Source organism: Cyprinodon variegatus, unplaced genomic scaffold (genome assembly GCF_000732505.1).
Source record: "Cyprinodon variegatus isolate N-32 unplaced genomic scaffold, C_variegatus-1.0 Scaffold189, whole genome shotgun sequence".
Classification (NCBI taxonomy): domain Eukaryota; kingdom Metazoa; phylum Chordata; class Actinopteri; order Cyprinodontiformes; family Cyprinodontidae; genus Cyprinodon; species Cyprinodon variegatus.
In genome coordinates this window covers 872,129-873,282 of record NW_015150642.1, presented here as the reverse complement: position 1 = coordinate 873,282, position 1,154 = coordinate 872,129, and the positions used below count along the sequence as shown (strand labels likewise).

The window sequence follows — 1,154 nt, the reverse complement described above, 5'->3', positions numbered from 1 at the left end:
GGTGAATTTCAATGGTGAAGTCCTCTGGAAATCTTCAATAATTGTTGTTGATTGCAGATGTGTCTAGTAGTTCCCATTGATTTTGCTTGTAAAGCGGGGAGAATGGCGCTAGGCTTACCGCACCGTGACATCGCTGCTGGAAGATGGCAGGAGGGAGGGGTTACTATATTTGGGAAAAAATGGCCGCTCCCAGATTCAGTGATTGCTAAGAAAATTATAGTTTTTATTTTTTTACTGATTAATGCAAAATTCATTCAATCACCGCGAACATATTGGTTTTAGGTATAAATAATAATCCACTGATTATTCCTGCTGACAGGACTTTTCCTTTAATAGGGCATTTATTTATCTAATTATGAATTTTATAATTTCCTGGTATAAAAACAGTGAAGAAAATAAGTATTTGAACAGCCTGCTATTTTGCAAGTTCTCCCACTAAGAAATCAATGAGGGGTCTGAAATTGCCCTGGTAGGTGCATGTCCAATGTAAGAGACTCTAAAAAAACTATCCAGAAATCCCAATATATGATTTTTAACTATTTATTTGTATTATATAGCTGTTATACACCTTTCTGTCAGCTGTCCACTTCCACTCCATTTATTATCCCATAATTTTGAATTAAATATATCTTCCCCTCATCTATTATATTAGTAAGTTATGTGGTTGTAAGAGTGGGTTCAGGATGGTACCATGATCCTGGTCCGGAGCTTCCAGGTTGTATCCGTATCCCAGCAGCGTCCTCACTGCCTCTCTCAGGCTGTCTTTATTCGACTTCTTGGTTCTCTCATCAAGCAGGACGTAGGGAACGAGGCGAGGGTTTCTCCGATTCTTTACATCCTGTCATGGAAGAAAACACGTTTAGACAGACACCAGAACTAGAGTTTATTTCTGTTTTTACAGCATTTAATTGCAAATGCAGCTAAATGTTAGACTTTTCCTCTGAAGTGTCTCAATCACCTGAGGGAGCAAAGATTTTAATGTGTGACACATCCGTCCCAATGCAGAGCTTAGAAGATCAATATTATCTGAAGTAGACCCATCGGGTTTAGGGGGATTTCAAAGCACTAAAGCAGAGAATGGGACTCTCTGGACTACACGTCATCTCATGGCACTTTACAGATCACCAGTCAGATTGATTCAAAGTTTTCTATCT

General features: G+C 38.9%; 1 protein-coding gene across 1 annotated transcript in view; it reads right to left on the bottom strand.

The window, feature by feature from the left end:
* The window catches only part of ryr2 (ryanodine receptor 2 (cardiac)), a 250,576-nt gene that overhangs the window by 163,586 nt on the left and 85,836 nt on the right, over positions 1-1,154 (bottom strand). Inside the window, exon 21 of the mRNA XM_015379302.1 lies at positions 691-838. Coding sequence (XP_015234788.1) covers positions 691-838 — 148 coding nt within the window. The remainder of the gene's footprint in view (positions 1-690; positions 839-1,154) is intronic.